General features: G+C 35.6%; 1 protein-coding gene across 1 annotated transcript in view; it reads right to left on the bottom strand.

Annotated features, from left to right (window-relative positions):
- LOC128862065 (uncharacterized) overlaps positions 1-22,526 on the bottom strand; it is a 354,012-nt gene that overhangs the window by 300,857 nt on the left and 30,629 nt on the right. The window contains exon 5 of the mRNA XM_054100472.1: positions 18,759-18,879. Coding sequence (XP_053956447.1) covers positions 18,759-18,879 — 121 coding nt within the window. The remainder of the gene's footprint in view (positions 1-18,758; positions 18,880-22,526) is intronic.

The following is a 22,526-nucleotide window of genomic DNA, read 5'->3' as shown; positions in this document are numbered from 1 at the left end:
CATACAAACTTTCAACTAACGCAGAATATGTGCATACATATAATAATATATAAAACTGCGAATCGAATAAATGAGTGATTTAGAAAAGTGCATTAGTACTTACAGTTTAGCGCAATCCTGAAAGACGTGTTGTGTATGCAGTACATCGTTCCATATTTGACTCAGGTTCAAGTCCCTTAGGTATTTTCTTTGTTCGATATTTTTATATAATTTTTTGTATTTGGTTTAATTAGAATTGATTTAAAATAGTGTATTCAGGTTTTTCGAATACCTGTTATTTAGAAATTTATTTTCTATATAACATTATTCATACTTCTTTTGAATTGATTTATATGTAAAACAGCCATAAAGGCAATCATATGAATATGCATTCCTATATTCAATCTCTTTAGTCAAATCTGAACTACAGTAGAGCGTCGATTATCCGAAAGTCGGTCATCCGAAACGTCGGTTAACCGAAAGGAAACATGACGCCTTTTTCGGATATAAAGAATAAAAAAAAAGTATGTAAAAATGAAATAGAAACGATTAATAGAGCAATGGAACATCACGATTTTGGCATTTTCCGTGTCTTTACCGATAGCATGTTATATTTTGAACATTCATAGGTATTGACAGCGTTGTACATATGTACATACTTGCTTTCTGTCACGCGCTTTATGACTTTAAGTTAGTATCGTAGTTCCTAAATATAACAGCGTCGGTGGTGTTAACGTGATGCGAAACGAAAGCGCATCCGACGCCGACCGTTTTGTTTGGACAATCTCTCATTAAAACACGAGCTGCTAGCACAAGTACGGATCCGTCTAATCAGTTTGTTTCTCTATTGACGTTGACTGACTTCAGTGTTGTTTGTCGGTCCGTGCCGAAAACGTAAACGAGTTGTGCTTAGTCTTCTGACAAACTTAAAATTTTGGAACGATTAAAAAAAGGTACAAGTGGATCAAGTTTAGCTCGAGAGTTTGGTGTTGGGAATTCAACGATAGCTGACATTAAAAAAGGAGTGAATCTATCACAAAATTTGCTTGCGTGCTGGACAGTGAAGATGGAAGCTTGCATAGAAAAACAATGAAACACTGCAGTTTACTCATGGTTCATGCAGATAAATGCACAAGGTCAACCAATAAATGGTCCTTTGATTTGCGAAAAGGCATTAGAAATGAACAGAAAGCTTGGCAGAAAGCAATGATTTTAAAGCATCTACTGGAAAGTTTTAAGAGTTTGCTTGTAAAGCAGTGTTATAAGGACAGTAGCGTCTACAATGCAGATGAAACTGGGTTATACTGGAAGAGAATGTCGACCAAATCCCTTGTCTCTAAAAAAGAAATGGCAGCGCCTGGATTCAAAGCAAGCAAATCCCGCATAACAGCCATGGTATGTGGAAACAATACGGGCACACATAGACCAATCCAAGATGCCTCAAAGGAATAAAAAAACTGCTGCTTATTTACAAAAACCAAAAAAACTCTTGGATGAACACTCAAGTATCGAGTGGTAAGACGCTGTATTCATTCCAGAGGTTAAAAAACATCAGATAGAAACTGGAGACACTGAAAATGTTTTATTAGTGATTGATAATGCTCCAAGTCATCCCTCAAACCTTTCACTTAAGAGAGAAGATGGAAAATTTAAGGTGATTTTCTTGCCACCCAATGTTACCTCAGTCCTTCAACCTATAGAAAAGGGGGTGATCGAAGCCTTCAAACGTTACTACAGAAAAGCGTTGCTTCGTAGTGTCCTAATCGGCCAAGAGAAAGATAAAACAATTCTTGAAATCTGCAAAGGTATTAACTTGAAGGATGCTGTTTACATGGCAGCAGAAGCGTGGACTAATGTCAAAGCGACTACTCTAAAGAAATCCTGGAATAAGCTTTGTCCAGCAGTTGAATCCGAAGCTAGCCCTACATCGGAAGAACCAACAAATGAAAACTTTGTTTCAGAAATGGTTGAGTTGATGAAAGAGGTTTCAGGATTTGAAGAATGTGACCAAGAAAATGTGCATGAATGGCTAGAATTTGACAAGGATGATCCTGGCTACGAATTTTTGACAGACGACGATATAGTAGCACAGGTTGAAGTTCCTGAAGATGACGACGATGATGACGAAATTAGTGATGACATCGTCTCAGCTGAAAAATGTCCGTCCAATGAAGAAGCCTTTAAATGCTTTGAGACTGTTATTAAATGGTTGGAACACCAAGATGAATGCGATTCTGTGCAGTGTCTGTCTTTAAAACGCCTAAGAGATTTGGCGGCAAAAAAACGAGTCTCAAAACTTAAGTAACCAAATATGTTCGACTTTTTTTTTTAGATTAGTTTTGAACTATGTAAGTCACTTAACTAAAAAATGTTTAGACATATGTATTTATGTACCGTATGTGCAATCCCTACTTTAATGTGTATGTGTGTATTCATAATATGTACTGTACTCTAGTGTACGATTAAAAAGCATCACATACATAATATGTATTCCTAATCCAATGACGTGTTTTATTACCCTATCCTCAACAAAGAACTGGAATTTCGCAAATGTTCGTTTATCCGAAAAATCGATTATCCGAACACTCTCTGCACCAATTGTTTCGGATAATCGGCGCCCTACTGTACTTACATACACATATTGATGAGAAAATGTTCTAATATCCATGGATGCATCCAGAAAGGGGGCGTCCATAAATTAAGTGAGGGGTTTTTTTTAATTTTCTAAACCTCCCTCCCCCCCTGGTGAGATGTCGTGAGATTTTATTCAACCCCCTCCCCCATCCCCCAATCTCACGTGAGATTTTTCAAAATGTGGGTTTCTAATGTAAACGCGTTGGATTGTTATTGTAAAAAGATAAAAAAAAAAATTTGCTTCGTGCTTTTATTTACAATTAGTTAAGACTAGTAATCAATATTGCTGAGAGTTATAAGTGTAATAAAAATTTAACAATAGAAGACTTAAATCGTAACTACTGCGATTAAAAAAAGAATATCTACTCAAATTCAGTCCATGGAGAATCACGCGCTTTCAAGAGAGACTATAGGGACCAACATGTCCATATGATTTTCAATAAAATCATCTGCTCCTTCAACTTCGTTCTGATCTAGCCACTCTAAGCCGTTGACACTTGCGCACAGTAACTCATTAGCTCGTCTTGTGACAATCCGTGAGGGTCGCACTTTGCGGAACATACGCGCTTGCTTAGCTGGTGCAATGTGAGCTGCTCGCCTGTGATCTGCAGCTCTTGTGATAGATGCGAAGTAAATACCGCATGTACTGCTGCATCTTTTCTCTAAATTATCACGTATACCTGGGCAATAGAGATCATAATCCGTGCTGATGAAGGCATTCAGCGGTTGAATCGGTAGGCGTATTCGAAATGGAGCGAATGACTTTCCGTCATGTTCTTTAAAGTCCGAAATTGTCAAACGTCCATCAACCTGAGTGATGGGGTATGGAGGTGGCAGAAAACGGTCGTGAAGAATCATATGCAGATCACTCCGGCGTGCGCTGCAGCACTAAGGACAAGCTCCATATGCAGCTTAGCAATCTGTTTCTTCATAGTATCTTATGCTTGAGTGGGACGTACGTTAGATGGTGTAGTGTTCGACATAGCTTCCTCCACATCATCGCTGGTCACAAGAAGCTGATTTTGAATTATGTGAAAACAGTGAAGGAAATGACCGCGCTAATATTTTGTAGTTATGATTTTAGCATATTTTATCAAAAATTTCACTGTTTCAGTTTTTTTTTATGCTATTAATTGTAACAATAAACTTTATATAAAAAAAAGTATTTTCTTAAAAAAATATATATTTAACCTACCTTTTGAAGGAATGCTAAAGTAGACCGATTTTTCTCTCAGTGGATTCCCTAAGAAGCCGTTCAATCTCATGTTTAATGTGATATATTAACTCTTCTTTCTTCGGGAATTTTTGCTTCGCAGTATTTCATAATTTTATCATATCGTCGTGGCAGGACTTCTTCGCCTTATAGACGAATCTTTCGACGTATGCGTTATAAAAATCTTGATAACTCATTTTAAATTAGTAAGAGCATGAACTGAGTCGAGTAAAACATTTACAAGAATAAACAAAGAAGGTTGAAACCTGTCCGTGTGTCGCTGCCACTCAGCTCGTACGCTCTTGTTCATTGAGTCGCGCGTTCGGCTGATAGTGGCGCGAAAACAAACGACGGGCTACACTGTACCGTAAATTCAGATTAAATTGAGCTATTTGGTATAAAACAAATATGGTGGTTTGACAGTAGTAATGTACATATAACGTCGAAGTATGAATGAAATTATTTTCTTTCGAACGAATTAGTGAATGATCTTAATCATACTACGATTACGCTTAAGATTAAATCTTAAGCATGTACAATCTGGATAATGGACCAAAATAGTATAATTTTTTTTGTTTCAATCAGAAAAAATATTGCGTGATATTTGCCGAGACCCCCCCTCTCTCCAACGTAAGATTAGATGAGATTTGACTCGACCCCTCCCCCCTTAAACATCTCACGTAATTTATGGACGCCCCCAAAGTCAATCGTGCATACACGCATATGTATATAAATATATATAAATATATTACATATATACAAGCCTTCAACGAACGCAAAATGTTTGCATATAAAAAACAACAACTGCTACCGCCTTCTTGTCCGTCAGTGAAAAGATGGGATATATATACCCTATGAGCAAAAAGAACCGGGAAGGTGATGTTGACTGTTTTCTTCGATTGCCAAGGCATAGCCCACCATGAGTACCTTCCATCGGGCCAGGCAGTCAATAGAGAATATTATTTATCCGTTTTGAAGCCTTGGAGAGATGCTGTATGTTGCGAACGGCCGGAAATGTGAACAAACAATTCTTGGATTTTGGGTGATGATAACGCGCCATCGCACCGATCAAAGAGAATACGACGAAGGAGCTGAAGGCCTTGTCGGCCTACCGGGGCTGTTTGGAGGACTGGGTTAAACGTTGGCACATGTGTGTTGCTTCAGACGGGTCATATTTTGAAGGAGATAATATAAATTTGCCTTAAATTTAACTCTGTTTTGTTTAATTTAAACATTCCCGGTACTTTTTGATCATAGGGTACATATACGGCTTTGCGGACAGAAATGTGTGATTCGCTGGATTTGTTCAAGGAATTTAAGTCGCATTAACTCGCGACTGTCGAACAGTTAGAAGACATATTTACTCGACATGACAAAAATTCAAGATTTATCAAATATTGGCAAATAAATCCACGCGAAATATTCCAATATTGACTATTTTCGAATGGTCGCGAAAATCGGCATATGGGCGGCTCGTTTATGAATGAAATTGAAATATGAGCTCGAACTTATGAATGAACTTTTTGTTTTTGTTCTAAATTGTTCAGCGCCGTCGCTGATAGAATCATGGCCGCTGCGACTGCGTCTACGAATGTATTTTGTTTTTGTAGTCGCTAGGCTTAGATTTTAACTTTGGGCGACATGCGCATGTGAGGTATGTGTCTTTGTTGTGTTCTAGAACATTTTAGAATGTGTGGTGGCAAAGCGGCCATCGCGTTGCTCTTGCTTTTGCGTCTATCAAAGTATTGTGTTTTTGTAAGTATAATATTAGGAATATCGACTGATGAAAGACAAAAGTACACGGAAGCAAGAAGGGAGCGCTGTGCTCGCGCATATATGCATGAATGTATGAACGGGTATGGATGTAGTAACAAATGAATACAATTACATACATATTTTGTAGGAAGTTTAGAAGGCGAAGTAGGTATATATGTATGTATATATGATAGGACATAAAGTGGGTATATATATATTACATACATAGAGCAGAATTGTTTTTGCACTTGTTAGGAAGAAACTCGCTAGTGCGTATGTGTATTTGATTTCTTGTAAGAATGTGATGTGCTGTCAAGAATGATAGAAACAAGATTGCGCCCGTCAGAGCGTACGTGACGTCACGTTTGATGAGTTGTGCAGTATTGCCAACCATTTGCTCTTCGCAATAAATTTAGTGCTTTTTTATACCGAAAATGCGACAATTTTTAAGTCTGGTGTTTGTTTCTTTTTGTTTTTAATTTAAGGCTAGCGAAACTTTAGGTTAAAAAAAAACTGTATTATTATACAAAAGAAGTTTAAAAAAGTCCACTCTGAGAAGATTTTAGTGCTAATGAAAATTTTTTTACTCCTATAAAATTTGATAATTTGAAAGTGCAAATTTAATTTTTGGCTCCATTTAAGGCTATGCAAAAATATTAAATGCCCCGCTCTCAACTCTTCTTAAGATTGAAAACCTTTTTACACATTTTAAAAAGCCTTTGAATTTATTGAATGCGAATTAAAACCATAGAGGTGTAATCGTTTCTTCCGGTCATCAATCCTTAGTGAGACATAGAGCTTCAAGAGGTGTATTCATAGTAAAAATAAGCAACAAAATACCAGAAAATACTAAAGCAACCATACTGACATTTTTACAAAAAGAGTACCTTATCTAGTTACATAACTCCGAATATAGCAAAAAAGTCGTTCCCTTAATAAAAGAGTCTCGCTTAACAAAAAAAACTCATAAATTAAATTGTACATAAGCATAACACATTTACTTAAAAAAACGCACATTTTAAAGACAATTTGTCACGCAAATTGTCACGAGAGATTTGACTGCCGAAAGCAGAAGAACACCTGCAATCGCGGGCAACGCTACCAGACGTTAAAAAAAAGTAAAGCTAAATAAAACTGAGTGAATTGTTTAAATAATTATTAAAAAATGTATATTTTACAAAATTATAAACATTACTTTAAATTAGAATAGGCTAGAAAAATGTCATGTGGAATGAACTAAAACTCCGAGACAAAAAATAATAAAAATAAAAAAAAAAATGCTAAATCAAGTTACGAAAATGGTAATCTGGCTATACTGGAGCTAAAATCACGTAACTGGTTGTCAAATTCGCTGAGCGCAAAGTAACGGGACCGCGATGGGCGCCATCTCATTATTCTTTGCATCATGATGTGCTGTGACATGTGTACATACATAAGTCAAGGTTATTGGGCATACATGGATATGTACATATGTATGAAAGGAAGATGATGTTCTTGCGCTTGTGCATTATTGTTTTTCATATACAAACGTACATACATACATATGTATGTATGTAAATGCTGTCGAATACATTAACTATAAATTGACATACAATATAAAATATGTAAGTGTTGATTTATCTTAAACCGTTTTATTTTCTGAATGCAAATACCTCCTACTGACATGTACATACATATTATGTATATTGTCCATAGCTCGCAAATAACTATTGACACTTTTTCGTTGTCTGCAAATAAGTGTCTTTCACTCACACAATAAAAAAGACTCAGACAGAAACTGTTTTTGTCGCGTCTGGCTTAGCTCGCTCGCGCTCTGAGCGAGACAGTTATTTTTTTCTTTATTTTCCTTTCGCTCAAATCAAACACTGGTCGTTTGCTTGAGTTAAATGAAGCAAATTGTCTTTTGCGTATGTATGGGTAAACACACGCGATTGTTGCGTTCTTTTTGTTTGCATTATACATACATATTAATTGTGTTTGTGAATTAAATGTGTGCGGAGCATTATAGTTTTTGCGAAATGGGAAGGGACGAAAATAAAAAAGTTCATCATTTTTTTAGATTTATTGTCGAAGAAAATAAAGAAAATGTTCCAGCGGTTGAAGATTTTGCATCTGAATATATAAACTTATTATTATCTTCAACTTTTTCGACTGCATCCTCGGCTGAAGAGAAGACGCTCTTGTCGGCATATTTGGATGATGCCCAGACAGTGACAGAAATCAAAGAAGATAATGTCTATGCAAAACTTATAAAAATGTATGCTGACATTGAAAGTTTTGACGCAATATATGGTCGTTTACCATTAAACGCCAATATTTTGGAGTTTTTTAATGATCTCAGACTTAAGTTGCCACATTTGAGTGCACTCGCGCAGGTTGTTCTAGCAACACCGGCAACTCAGGTATCTATAGAGCGAGCATTTTCCGCCTTTCATTTTATTTTAAGTGAAAGCTCTATATCTGCAGAAAATCTTAACGCGTTGTTAGTTGTTACAAAAAAAAAAATATTATTAAAAACAAAATAAAAATAAATATTGTTCCTTAAAAAACAAAACATTTTTTCACATTTTTATTTAACATCCGATTGCATTGTTTTTTTTATTATTTTCATTCTCAATTGCATTTATATGTACCTATGTATGTACGTATGTATTTACATGCACACGAAGGAAAAGATCATTTCCGTTGAGTTTTTTAGTCAAACTGTCTTTTGCTGAGAGTCTTTGTGTGAGCGAAAATCGTATTACTCTTTACGCGACACTCATTTGAGAGCGTCACACGAATGAGTCAATGAAAAGCGCTTGACCAAAACCGATTTAAAACAAAACAAAGAGAGCCGCTCAGAGCGAGATCGTATCTGCACAATCTTTTCGGTTATGTTACGAAGCAGAGCATATAAGAAAAAACGATCAACTGTCATTTGCGAGCTATGACATTGTTATATACCATCATTTATGTATGTACATATAGAGTATACGTTCATTTATGAATGTATGTAATGAAAAACTTCATGAACTACTTTCAGAATTTATTAAAACTTATTCGCGTCGCGCGCATACATATCTACGTAGACATCACAAACCTTTTGTTCACAACGCAGGCGCAGAAATAAACGCTCTGCGTATTTATCCTCCCCACGTGACCGCCATCAATTCTCGGCGCAATTTTTTTTTTTTTTAATGTAATCGTAAAAAAATTTGTAATAAATTTTATGTATCCGCTTATTATTTCAAAAGTAACAAAATGGTAAAAAAATAAGCAGTCGAAGAAATAAACGCACCGCCTATTTTTCCTCGCCACATGTTAGACTCGAGTTCAATTCCCGGCATAAACTTTTTTTATAAATTTTTTTTTTTTTAAATTCGTTTTTTTTTTAATGTAATTGAAAAACAAATTATGTAATAAATTTTACGTATTCGCTTATTATTTCAAAAATACGAAATAGTAAAAATTTAATTGGTTTAATGTCGAGCTGAGAAATGCGTTGTGTGTTGAGGTGAAAGATGTGTGGTGTTTCTAATTTTTGTGTGGGCAAAAGTCAGTGAGGTGTCTATAAACTCGGTGTGCTAAATTTCCTTATTACAAATCTTTCAAATCTCAATTGTACTAAAAAAAGCTCACAGTAACATTTGCACCTTCTTATTGCATTAACATTCTCTGGTATTACCAATTGAACCACTAACAGATTATAGCATAATGCATATGTATATAGTTAATAAAATTGAATTTTGGTTACACAAATTTTATACTGTTGCATTTCTTTTGAAATTATCCCTGTCTCCTTCTCTTCCTCTCTCGCTCTTTCTCTCTCTCTCTCTCTCTCTCTCTCTCTTTTTATTCACACTCATTCACACACAGAAGTTTCACTTCTACCACGTGTACGATGCTGCACATGATTTTTTATATGTAGATACATATGAGCTGTGTTTTGAGACAGGTCAAGATTTTTTTCTGCCCACATGAATATGGATGGTAGATGTTATATCTACTTAGTATATGAATACACATACATATGTATATAATCATTTAAAAAGTACACCATATTGTTGAATAATAAACCTTGATGTAAATTAGGGACGGGCAGCAGAGTGGCACGCTCGCAGCAGAGCGTGCTAGCAAAGTGCTAGATGAGGGGGCGACAAACTTACATCAGAAGGGTAAGCAATAGGCGTGTACGTATATTAATCAGTTCTGAGCAACGCATATGTGTTTGTGAAAAAGAGAGTGAAGCTTTGCCAATAGCAAAGTTACCAGATAAGGGGACTTCATTCCATGTTAGGGGATTTTGAAGTGTTGGGATTTGCTAGATCGTTCATAATAAATAATAAAATCCTTTCCTTTTTTTTATTGGAATTTTTTTTTTGAATATTAACATCGTCTTTGCAAATTTCTATTTTATTTACTTTTATAATTTTTGTAATCAAGAAGCATAGGCGATTTTATAATCAAGAAGTTTGAACAATCGCATGTCAAAGTTTCATAGTTTCAAACTATGTGGAGAAAAATTGGTACTGACAAATCGGTGTATATTTTTCTAAATAAAAAATTGTCTTCGTTTACATATGAGTATGTATATATATCGTATGTCTTTATGTTAGTGAATTGTTTTAAAGAAATGCAGCAAACCGTAATCTCAGCCAGCCATGTTTTATTTAAACAATGCATGTTATAAATTTTATGTTGTTAAAGAGGACAATTTATACATGTTTCCATTAAAAAAATAGAGGATTTTTTCAAAAAATTATCATAGCAGAGTGGGTATTCTTGGTGAGTACTTACTTGCTCTCAAATTCAAATCACACGCATATGGCAATGCGCACAGTATGACAAAGTACACAAAAATGATTAGAAAAATTTGTTTGCATCCGCTCATGGGTTTCGCGCCATCGGTGGCAACGCAAACCACTTTTCGCCATGATACACCCATGCGTTCAGTACATTCATTAACACATTGAAATAAATCTTCACCTTTAGTCGTCCCTTTCATTGGAATAATGTCCAAAAGTTCTTCACATATATTTGGGTGGGCATCAACTCCTCGGATAAAAATCGCTAATTGGGCTATGTCGGATATATCTGTACTTTTGTCAATTGCCAATGAAATCGCTGTGAATGATTTTATACGCTCTTTTAACTGCAATTCTGTAATTTCCGCCATTTCATCTACTCGTCTGCTTATAGTTCTACGAGATAAGGGGACAAAATTCCTACTGCTTTTAATTCATTTAATTCAATTATATTAATAGTCTAAAAATACAGTATTTCTTACAGACTATGAAAACAGATTAATGCTAAATTAATTAATCAAAGTAAAATTAAACTTATAGTTAACTAGCAAAATTCCTACTGCTTTTAATATACAAGACTTCACCAATTCGCCATCCGAAAATGGACGATTCTCACGAACAAGGTTTAACGCGATTTCATAAGTTGCACTCTTTACATCTACAACGTAATCTTCGTTTTCCTAAGAAATTAAACAAAAATTTTAATAATTTGAAATTTTCCGACCTTCTGTAATTTGGCACATCGAATCGGGCTCTTCGTTTAGACTTAAGGATTTTTATATACTTTTCCTTTCTTCTCCTACATATTCATCATATTCACTCCTGTGCAGCTCATAATGTCTCTTTATGTTAAAAACCTTACACACCACACGTTTTTCACATACAAGGCATTGTGATACTCCGTCTACATATTTGCATAAAAAAGTTACCCTCCACTTCGGATTCAAATTTAACAATGTTCTTTCATTTGAGGTCATGCTGAACCAAATGTTTTATATTTAATATTTCATTTAACTTTGTTTATTTAAATTAAAAGTTAAAACAAAGTAATATATTACACATTAGAAATAAATTTATGTTTTTGTCGGCAGTTGAACACTGTGCACTTTGTTTTGACGTTCGCCGTTTCAAATTTTTAAATAGAATTTTCAGCACTTTCATTGCATCCACACCATACAAATACACTTAATATTAGTGGTTTTTTATGCGACAATAATATGTAACTTACGGTCTCAAAAAATATCGTCGAAAAATGAAGAAATCACGAAAAAACTGATTTTATTTATGAAATGTCAAAACTTATGAGTAAGAGTTGCCACAGTTGTTAAATGTGGGAATCAATTTTGGAAATTGTTGATTTTATTATTCATGATTTATATACATAAATATATACTATTGGTTGTTTATTTTTATTTGCAGTTGTACATATCAGAGTGCATTGGATTTATATGGACGAAATTAGTTGTCAATCACGTCCACTTTTTATGAAAAATAAAAGAAAAAATGGTATCATTCAGTAGCTAAAAATTCTAAAACATTTAACAAACTTCGGTAGCTAAAGAGAGTTTGCAAGTTCTATAAAGTAATTGCTAAAAAACTTAAAAATGTGGATTTCTTAGCTCAATTTAAAAAACATCAATTTAAAAAAATATATCCGAACTCAAAAACCACTTAAGTAATCATAAGATAAGTGTGAATAATTTACAGATTCGTCAGTATATGCAGTGATCAATATTATTGAAGATTTAACTGTCATTGCTTTAAAATATGTAAGATTTTACTTTAGTCTCAAATGAAATATTTTCAGAGGCCTTAATCTTCTTTACATCTAGCAATTAAAAAACAGTATTACGCGACTTTTGAAATGTTTTATTGCATGTTTATTGTTGTTTATTACCTTAATTCATTATTATAATAGAAAGTGTAATATGTATTTAATTTAGTTATTAAAGGAAAATCTATCAAAAAACCTATTTTTTTTTTAATTTGTTGATATGAAGTTAAAAGTTGGCATCCCTGGTAAGAATTCATGAATAATTCCTCTCTCATTCAGGATACAAACACAGACACAACTCGCTCAATTTTTCTGTTTCTTCCCCGTGCTTTGTTATCCCCCTTCACCTAGCACTTTTACGCACGCAGAAGCACGCGCTGCTGCACAGTGCAAATGTGCTGAGTTTGCCCATCACTAATGTAAATGAATGGTTTACAAAGTTATTTTTTATGTTAAGATATTTGAATAATTTTGATAATAGACCTAAATTCAATACAATTTAGTCAAGTATATACTTAAAATTTCATATTCATGCATGCATATACTTAGAATTAATTTATTCATCTCACAAGAAATAATCCATTTGCGCATGCAAAATGCCGACGGCAAATAAGCATGAAAGAAAAATGTACAAGTCTGCTGTTATTTTTTTCCCCCTAACACCAAATCATGGCATTTTACATTTCAATGCAAACGCTATATTTATTTCTGTTAACTACGCTCAGAGAACGTTAAATATAGAGAATTCTCACGAGCTACGAATAGTGTGAATTGTCAAAAATGAAGTGAAACCGCGAACACTATTTCACCCCGCTCAACTCGAAGGCGGGGAAGTTCTTAACAGGCCTGATTACAGTGAATTATGTACAAGTACATTGGCTCTGCTCAGTTTTTGGTTTCTGTATGAAATCAAATTGACAAATGCCGACGGCATTTTGCATGGCATTTGCTTGTGCATTTTTATGTTCCCTTGATAAACGAAAATTTATTCAATTATTATTTCAAACAAATACAACCAAATAAAGATTTAAAATCCAAGATTTAAAATCAAAGTAACTTTAATGCACACATTTTGTTGTGTGCGTTTTAGTAAATTTGATGAAAATTTTTACTAATTTTTCGAGTCGAAATTAATTTTAGACAAAAATTCAAAGAGCATATTGGTATATTGATGAATATATGTATATGTATATCAATATATGTATATATAAATATATTTTGTTAGTTATATTTGTGCAAAAGTTCAATTGCATCTTCAATTCTTATAGTGTTACAAATGTATGTATGTGCACACGCACTGCAGCAACAATGACCTATGTCACGACTCATTGCCTTATCATATTATATTTATGTACATTTGAATATGCATTTTTGTTCCTTTGCCAAACGAAATTTTTTTAAATTTACATATGTATATTACAGGGAATAATTCATATATGTATGCATTTTATAGATAGTACAAAACTTTGAAATTTAAAATAAATAAAAGAAAACTTCAAAGAAACGTATTTGCATACATATATGGGACAACTAAGTTCTATTGCATCTTTAATAAGTATAGTGTTGCACGCATATGTATGCACTGAAGCAACATGACCTACCTCACGAGCATCGCCTTATCATATTTCATGCAATAATTAGGGTGTAAATATTCGAATGATCGTATTCCTGCAAATGCTAAAACAACTTCTTCTGCATATGCGTCGACATGTGCATGTGCGTATGTATATGCACACTTGATCCCTAACTATATCTATATATCAATCAATCGATCAAATCAAAAAATTCTGTATACAAAACGCTTCATTACCAGGCACACAGGAAGATGTCATATGCAAATATAAATATGTGAATTGAATTCAAGCAAAACAATGCTTATTAATATACACATATGCATGTGCATACAACCACACACACAGGGCACTCACTTTATTCCTCAAAATGCGTATGTCGTTCAAAGCTAAAATTCTATGCCTAGCGACTACAAGAACAAAATGCAGTCATAGACGCAGGCGTAGCGGCCATCATTCTAGTTGCCATAGCGCTGAACAGTCGCGGCGGCGCCGAACAGTTTCAACTATTGTACTGTGCAACAAAAACTCATCATCAAAAAATTCATTGATAAATTCGAGCTCATAGTTCTAAGAGCAAGTACTTTCATTCATAAAACGAGCCGCCCATATGCCAATTTTCTCGACAATTCGAAAATAGTCAATATTGGAATATTTCGCTTAGAATTATTTGACAATATTTGATAAATCTTCAATTTTTGTCAAGTCGCGTGCCCGCGGCTTCGTACATATGTATGCATCAATATATGTACGTAAATATGTGTATATGTACAATGCTGTGCCTATGAATGTGCGCTGCGCCTTTGAATGCGCGCTGGATTTCTTGAGAAGTTTTACCGTTTTATCTTGAGCTGTGGCTGGTAAGCATACATACACACAGCATATACATATGCGCAAATGTATTGAGGTTGAACTAGTTTTAGGTGACACACAGATGGCGCTATTTATCACTTTATCGCGTTGGCAATACTGAATATATATTCATGACAAAGCCTCATCCCTAGGCTTTGTTTATCAGTATCTGTCATTTCGCTGAAGTATAAACAACGCAGTGTTTTCGTGCTCCGAGTATGTCAACTTTCGTGCCGTCGAAACGCAATTTGCGGGAAGCTTTGTTTTTCTGCTTCAATTTGAAAAAAAATACAGCCCAAGTCCGTGAATTGCTGCAGGAGGCCTACCCAGACCATACTCCGTCGATTTCAACATGTGAGTACTGGTTTCGACGATTCAAAAGTGGTGATTTTCACACCGAAGACAAGGAGCGTCTTGGCCAGCCCAAAAAGTTCGAGGACGCGGAATTGGGGGAATTGGTAAACGAGGACTCGTGCCAAACCCAAGAAGAGCTTGCTGAATCATTGGGCGTTGATAAATCAACCGTTTGCAAGCGTCTAAAAGCGATGGGAATGATCCAAAAGCAAGGACATTGGGTCCCGTACGAGTTGAAGCTGCGCGACGTCGAACGGCGACTTTTTACGTGCGAATTGCTGATCGAGCGACAAAATCGGAAGGGTTTTTTGCATCGGGTGGTGACTGGCGACGAAAAATGGATCCACTACGATAACCCAAAACGCAAAAAATCATGGGGTTTGCCCGGCCACGCATCAACGTCGACGGCCAAGCAGAATATTCACGGCAAGAAAATCATGCTCTGCATTTGGTGGGATCAGGTCGGCGTCGTATATTTTGAGCTGCTCCAAACGGGCGAAACAATCACGGGGGATCGTTACCGACTGCAATTGATGCGTTTAAGCCGGGCATTGAAAGAAAAACGGCCGGAAACAGTAAAAAGGCACGACAAGGTTATTTTGCAACATGACAACGCTCGACCGCATGTTGCTCAACCTGTCAAAAAATACCTTGGAACGCTTGGCTGGGAAGTGTTACCCCACCCGCCGTATAGTCCAGACATAGCTCCCTCCGATTATCATTTGTTCCGGCATATGAGTCTCGATTTGGCGGACCAGCGGTTCTCCTCGTACGAGGCTACCAAAATATGGGTTGAGTCATGGATAGCCAAGCAGCGGCCAGAATTTTGGAGAAACGGCATCCGGAAATTGCCCGAAAGATGGCCGAAAGTTGTAGCTAGCGATGACCAATACTTTGAATAAAATATTTTGTACCGTTTTTTCACAATAAAGCCCCAAATCTTCGAAAAAAACCTTTAAAACTAATTCAACCTCCCAATATATTAATTCACAAATTTACATTTGCATATGCCATCTTCCTGTGCGCCTGGTAATGAAGCGTTTTCTATAGAGGATTTTGATTCAGTTGAAGGGATTTAACAAAGTTTTACAGACACCAGACAGACAGACATAACATATGTATGTATATAATTTTGGATGATCTGGAAAAATTCAAATATATAGGTCATATTAAAAAGCTACATAACATTCTTTGCTTCTAATCACCAACAAATTCTTATCGACTGCTGCTAAATTTAGATAATTCAGCCCCTCACTGTTAATTTTTGTTGAAAAATGTGTCTATGGTGAAATTGTCTTCGCGAGACGAGTACCCCTCGAAATTCCATACGTTCCTGTCATTGAGACTTCTCTATACATTAACGTTCTCTGCTACGCTCCGCTATGTTAACTTTTCCAAGGCCGTGGTGAAATAATAAAACTTTCTTACCCGCTTTTTGTTAGCATTTGACATTTAACCTGCTCATTCGTTCCTGAGCCTTCTCTATCAATTTACGTTCTCTAGTACAAGTGCGCGCGGGTATACAAAAATCATTCTTATATACATACATATATGAATTTTAAGCAAATATGTTACATATCTGCATGAGCAAACTATTGTCATATAAAGGGTGACTTTTTAAGAGCGATAGGAAAGTTTTTCAAAAAAAAAAAAACACACGTAAAATTCAGAAATATGCATGCAATTTTTATGGATAGTACAGCCTATATAATTTAATGTTTGAAGATTATTTCATGCAAATGTTGACCGCGATTGTGCTTCAAATGGTCCATCCGCTTAGTCACATATACATGCTTTAATGTTGTCTTCCAATGCGTTAATTGAAGCAGGCTTGTCTCAATAGACATGAACTTTAACATAGCCCCACAAAAAATAATCTAAAGGCGTTATATCGTACGATCTGGGTGGCCAATTGACAGGTCCCGAACGTGAAATAAAATATTCACCGAACTCGCCTCTCAACAAGTCCATTGTTACGCGTGCTGTGTGTCATGTGGCACCGTCTTGCTGAAACCACATGTCATGCAAGTCAAGCTCTTGCATTTTGGGCAACAAAAAGTTGGATATCATTTCACGGTAGCGCTCACCATTCACAGTTACGTTACGATTCGCAGCACCTTTGAATAAGTACAGTCTAATGATACCTCCAGCGCATAAACCGCACCAAACTGTGACCTTTTCTGGATACATTGTTAGCTCTTGCAATTCTTCTGGCTGTTCTTCACTCCAAAATCGACAATTCTGCTTATTTACGTACCCATTGATCCAAAAATGAGCTTCGTCGCTGAACACAATTTTTCGATAAAAAAGTGGATCTTAAACTTTCTTAACAGAACACGCATTTTTATAATAAAATTCAATGATTTACAAGCGTTGTTCGTTTAAGACGATCCATGGTTAAATTACACAGGCCGACAAAATTTAACCAACATTCAGACCCAGAAACCAGACTATATATTTTCGAAGGTTTATGATGCGCTGAATCCAAATCTGGCCTCAGAATTGCTCTATCAGCTCTGGTTTTCGAGATATCTTAACCTAAAAGTGCAAAAAACACAGTTTTTGCCCATATTTGAGGTTATGTAGCCTTGCAGATGTTTTCTTTCACCAAAATTAAAGGATAGCATCTTTAAATACAAGCCTTCTTTTTTCAAATGGCGTTGACTTTGCTCAAATATCATTTTTTTCGCTGAGATATAGCATTTTGAAATTTTCATGTTTCTAAATTTTCCTACACCTGAAAATCGATTGAGATAACATAGACATGATATAGTCGATTACTAATTAACCTTAATTTTTCTTAAAATTTTGTCTCACACCATAAGTGTGCTGACTCACCACACCCCTACACTATCTAACCTTTGGGTACCGAGTCACACACAGCCCTAACCCCTAGATACTACCCTGGGGTTAGCGTTTACTCGCATATTTTTTTTAAATAAGTCTTATTTATCTAGATATCTCACAACACAAGTGGGCTAACCAACTTAACTGTTAACCCATCAACTCCCGTATTCCCTAACCCCTAGAAACCACCCCTACCACACCACAAGCAGGCTAACCCACCTAACATGAAAATTTCAAAATGCGATATCTCTGCGAAAAAAAATGATATTTGAGCAAACAAAACGGCATTTGAAAGAAGAAGACTTGTATTTAAAGATGCCATCCTTTAATTTTGGTGAAAGAAAACATCTGCAAGGCTACATAACCTCAAATATGGGCAAAAACGGTTTTTTTTTGCACTTTTAGGTTAGGATATCTCGAAAACCAGAGCTGATAGAGCAATTCTGAGGCCAGATTTGGATTCATCGCATCAAAATCCTTCGAAAATATATAGTCCGGTTTCTGAGTCTGAGATGCTGTCGGCCTGTGTTATAGACCAAACTGAAGATGTTTGACAGTGAAGCAAAACACGTCACGTGCGTCAGCTGTTTAAACCAACTATTTAAAGAGATATATTTATAGAAAAAGCAAACGGATAACCGGTTCGAAAATCTAAAATGGTTATTATATTTCGGAAAGCTAAGCTCTAACTCATCAATCAGACGGCTTTCCATGTAGCATATTGCCACACTGAAGCCAGAGAAGTGTGATTATTTGCGCTCTCGATTTTCCCGCACAAAGAGAATATATGTATGTCTCGTTTTAGCTAAAGACAGAAAATGATACATGTCATAATAAATCCATATATATATATATATATATATATATATATTAAAAAATTACCAGATACGCGTTAAAATAAAATTATTATCAAATTATATTTTTTAAACTGTGCTGATAAGCGAGAGTATATAAAAACAATAAAATAATAAATCTTAAATGAAAGCGCTCACCAATAAATTCTAAGCCAGCCAGCTTCCAAGCACCTCGTTTGGTAACTAATATTGATGATGGGCATACATTCCGATGAATAACATGGCCCGAATAGTGTAAATAGGATAAAGCTTCCACTAGCTGCGTGCATAAGAAAATTAAAAATTGAAGAAAATTATATGAATATGTACTCGTATTATACATGCATATGTAAATAAGTATGTATGTGTATACAAATATACAAAAACTTTTAACCTTTGTGATTATGTTACGCAGAAAATGTAATATATGTATCTTTGCTTGGAAATGCATTTGAAATGTTGGTTTGCTACAGAGATATGGTTGCAGCTAAATATTTAGTTCTTTAACTACATATAACAAGAAATTAGTTGAGCCAGACAGGGTGGTTTTTTTGAAGTTTAGCTTTCGACTTGGCAACACGTAGAAAATAAATAAGGTCGAGCGACTGGTTTCTACGCTAATAAGAAGCACGATGAAAAAACGCTGCATTTGTTACTGAATATGCCTCCGACGAATCTTTATACAAGTAAGGATTGATTGCAATAAAAAGAATTGGCCTATCGTTAGAAAAGCCATAGCGCAGTCCTAACCGAATTCATCGACCCATCTATAGAAAACGATTAGTACCTCTCAGCACTCCCTACAAAGCCCAAGTTCACGATCCAATCGCCAACTTACGTTGATTGAAGAGTGGATGCAATCAGTGAGAGCGGATCGGTCCATATGAACACAGATGAATTTAAGCTATAAAGTATATATTCGGTGAATCTAGATATATTTTTGCGTTTGCGCTTGCCTGATTACTGTAGCGTCTTTCATCTCAAACGCCAAATCATTGCTTTAGTAAGATTTTTAATCCATACAAAGAAATCTACATTTTAATAAACAATCAAATATCTATACAATCCGTTGAAAAAATGTAGCTAATTTCAAAGGTGGATGTGAAATAAAAGTATGGCTGAGATATTTCGTGAACAGGCAAAGTTTTTAAAACGGTAGTTTATTATTATTGTCGGGCCACAGTGCACTGCTTCAAATGTTGTTGCCAGCATTATACTGTGCACAGTTTCGTTAATGGGGCTAAATTTGCGTTATTCTATGGGGCTAAATGCGCGTTATTCTAGCGGCCGCCGTAGCCGAAAGATTTGGTGTGTGACTACCATGCGGAAGTGCGTAGGTTCGAATCTCTCTTCATTAGGTCTTCTCCACACATATGATTGCCCATATAACCTAAATATGTTAAACTTGCTTTCATCTTCAAATAAAACGTAATTCCAGCACTCGAAATTCTTAACCCCATGACGCTTTGCAAATTTTATTCACTTGAGTCGGTTAATCTCGTTGATAAAAGGTTTTTTTTTTGTGCAACTCTTCCATTATAATTATTCTTTGGCAACACTATACGTATACTTTCGGGGTTGCAATTAATATTATGCTGAAAACATTGAACGACGTACGCAGTCTCTTACCGAGCACAAAACTGAGGACAACTCAGCCCGTAGAGAACAGCTGTTTTTAGTTGGTTACATACATACAAACTATATTTACAAAATACATCGGTGACAAAATGGATAAAGAAGACATTGAAATTTGCGACTTATTTCTTAATTTATTTCAACTATATATTTTATATAAAAAATGCAAGGACCAAAAAAAGTGCAGAAGGTATAAAGTTCGGCCATTAAATAGGAATTGGGGCACAAGTGGTTATCAAAACCAAGTGTTCCGCCGAATGAAAACATTGGAGCCTGATGAATTGTTTGCACACACGAGGATGTCCACGTCTGTGTATGAGCTGCTTTTAACATTAGTGAGCAGTTCCTTGAGGAAGCCAAAACAGCGGATTGGTCCTGAGGAAAGACTATTTTTAGTTTTCCTGTATGCATATTGAGAAAGCGAGGCATCAAGTTGATTAATATTTATTTCATATTGATTGATTAAATATTTGTCACAAGGTGTATCTGTGCGGAGCATTGCATGGAGTTATAAGTTAGGTGCAACGACTGTGCGCGAAATAATACAGGAAACTTGTGAAGTTATCTGGCGGCTACTTTCTCCAGTTTACGTTAGCGAATCTACAGAATCCCAGTACAAGGATATTGCAAAGGATTTTTTTGATATGTGGAACATTCCAAATTGTTCGCCAAGTCAAGTTCGATGTATTACAACTACAAAAAATTCTTTAGCATCGTTCTGATGGCCGTTTGTGATGCCAAGTATACTTCCACTGCAGTAAGCATCCGGAGTTATGGTATTCAGAGTGACGAAAGTAATAAAATTTAAATGTAATAAGTTATTTCACCTAATACATATGTACAGGGTGGGCTATATAGCGTTTGCTTTTTGAACCACCTATTTGTTTGCGAATGGGTTGTGTTACCATGTGTTGGCATGTCAAATGTATTCATAATTTACTTCAAGGTTTGACATTTACGAAATGGGACGCAATACGCTTGAACAAAATTGGGAAATATTGAAAACCTATTTCCAAAGTGGTGAGTCTTCTTCTTCTTCCGCGGTTACAGTAAATGGCGAGCGTTACCGTGACATGCTCAACGAGTTTTTGTTTCCAAAAATTGAAGAGGATGACATGGACGACATTTGGTTTCAACAGGACGGTGCAACTTGTCACACTGCCAAAGTTACACTCGAAATTTGGCTACCGTTTTTGAATTCCGATATCAATTGACCGCCTCGGAGCTGTGATTTAAGCCCGTTGGACTATTTTTTGTGGAGAGCCGTTAAGGACAAATGCTATGCGAACCATCCAGAGACGATTGATGCTTTAAAACACGAAATCAAAGTTGTCATTCCTGAAATTGGAGCCCAAACAATCGAAAATGTGCTTAAAAAGTGGGTTGATCGAATGGCCTACTATAAAGCCAGTCGTGGCAGTCATTTGAACGATATTATTTTTCATTCATAAATGACAATGTTCAATCTTCAAAATAAAAAAAAAGTTTGAAAAAATATTGATTAGTTTTTTTTATAGCCGATTCAAAAAGCAAATTTTACATGGCCCACCCTATATATTTTACAGGCATTTTTCAACTTTCATCATTTGGTCAGAACTTGATGCAAAATACTTTGCCACTACCGCCCCCCGTGCGAATATCTATGGAATCGCCCCATTCATTACCACACCTTTTCGTTGGCGATGCTGCATTTCCATTGAGAACAAACTTGAGAACCAAGCGGATTTTTAATTATCGGCTGTCAAGAACGCGTAGAGTAATAGGGAACAGCTTTGGAATATTAACGGCGCGATGGAGAATTCTTCGCACGACGATTGAATATGACCCTAAAAATTGCGAAAAAGTAGTGCTAGCATGCATTGTGTCACACAATTTTATAATTTTAAACGATCACAATCGTTGATATTGCCCTGAAAATTATGTTGATCGACAAGAACCAGACAACATCGCTCATTGTGGGGAATGGTGACGAGAAATAAATAATGAATCTTCATTACCACGTATGTGGACTACAATTCGGAGAGCCCCAACAAATGCATTTAATATCCGCGATAGGCTTGCTGATTATTTCATAAATGAAGGAGCTTCACCATACCAAGATTACTTTTCCATTGGCGGATCCTACATATAAAATTGAAACACATGTGAAGTGAAACAAACATATATATAATGAATTATTTTGTTATTTATGTTTATTTATTTATAAATTTTTTGATATGCAATTTATATACATAAATATACTTACAAATATAAATTCCAACTTTAAATTTATGCAGTTAAAAATATTTGGAA

This window comes from Anastrepha ludens, chromosome 4 (genome assembly GCF_028408465.1).
Source record: "Anastrepha ludens isolate Willacy chromosome 4, idAnaLude1.1, whole genome shotgun sequence".
In the NCBI taxonomy this organism is placed as follows: domain Eukaryota; kingdom Metazoa; phylum Arthropoda; class Insecta; order Diptera; family Tephritidae; genus Anastrepha; species Anastrepha ludens.
Note: the sequence above shows the minus strand (reverse complement) of the source record. Positions and strands in the feature narration are given on the sequence as shown.